The 871-nt window shown below is 33.0% G+C and overlaps 1 protein-coding gene across 1 annotated transcript in view; it reads right to left on the bottom strand.

Moving 5' to 3' along the window:
* LOC119585086 (tyrosine-protein phosphatase non-receptor type 2-like) overlaps window positions 1-871 on the bottom strand; it is a gene marked incomplete in the record, with an annotated part of 74581 nt that overhangs the window by 7485 nt on the left and 66225 nt on the right. Inside the window, 1 exon segment of the mRNA XM_037933706.1 lies at window positions 7-125. Within this exon segment, the coding sequence (XP_037789634.1) occupies window positions 7-125 (119 nt within the window).

The following is an 871-nucleotide window of genomic DNA, read 5'->3' as shown; positions in this document are numbered from 1 at the left end:
CCTTACCTTGCCATTCATTTCATTTAGTTTATGTGCACCATAAATAATGGCTTGATATGAGAATTTCAACTGGTCTGGGGTTTGGATGAGGCCCATGCGTTGCCGTCGCATATCCAGCAGCACCTCTAGCCCTTTCCCCCTGACCGGAGCAAAAGAGCCCCGAGACACTGAAAAGCCAATGGAATGGTAGGGAAAATAAGTGTTTTCTATTTAAATAAATATGGTAAACCAAGAAAAACACTGGTATCTGGAAAAAAACCAAATAAGATTTTTAAAAAATCCTATAAGTAAAGAAAAGAAAAATGGAAGAAAAAAGTTGTACAACATAGTACATTCATTTTTGTAATTTCCAATCTTGGTATAATTCCTTAAACATTGTTTTATTAGCTAAATACACATATAATCTCACTGACACTTCTGTAATATTTGTCACAAAATGTACATTCTTGGTTTTTTTAAAGAATGTAATATCTAAGATGCTTATATCAGTGAAAAAATTTTGCTTCCATCATAAAAATACCTTAAAAAAGACAAAGAGAGTAAAGCATAAAAAAAGGGGCTAAACATTTGAAAAATGAAAAAGGAAGGGTTAATTTAAAAGGAAGAAAAAGGGAAAATTTTCCCAAATTTACCCATTAACCCAGAACATTTTCTTTTCAAAAACATGCTAAAGTATGTTGTGAAACGAAACAATCTTTTAGCGCATAAATTACCTTATCCCATAAATTAGCGATGATGTTGATACTTGTAAGAAATAACATATAGAGACTAAAGGGAAGAATGAAACTTGGTTCTACCTCATACCACAAAACACACAGGCTTTTGAGTCAGGTTTGGTCCTCAGTAGTGCAAAACCTTCAGTGAAGAGAAA

The sequence above is a fragment of the Penaeus monodon genome, chromosome 19, assembly GCF_015228065.2.
Source record: "Penaeus monodon isolate SGIC_2016 chromosome 19, NSTDA_Pmon_1, whole genome shotgun sequence".
Lineage (NCBI taxonomy): Eukaryota > Metazoa > Arthropoda > Malacostraca > Decapoda > Penaeidae > Penaeus > Penaeus monodon.
The sequence above is the reverse complement of the archived record's forward strand: the minus strand, read 5'-3'. Positions and strand labels throughout refer to the sequence as shown.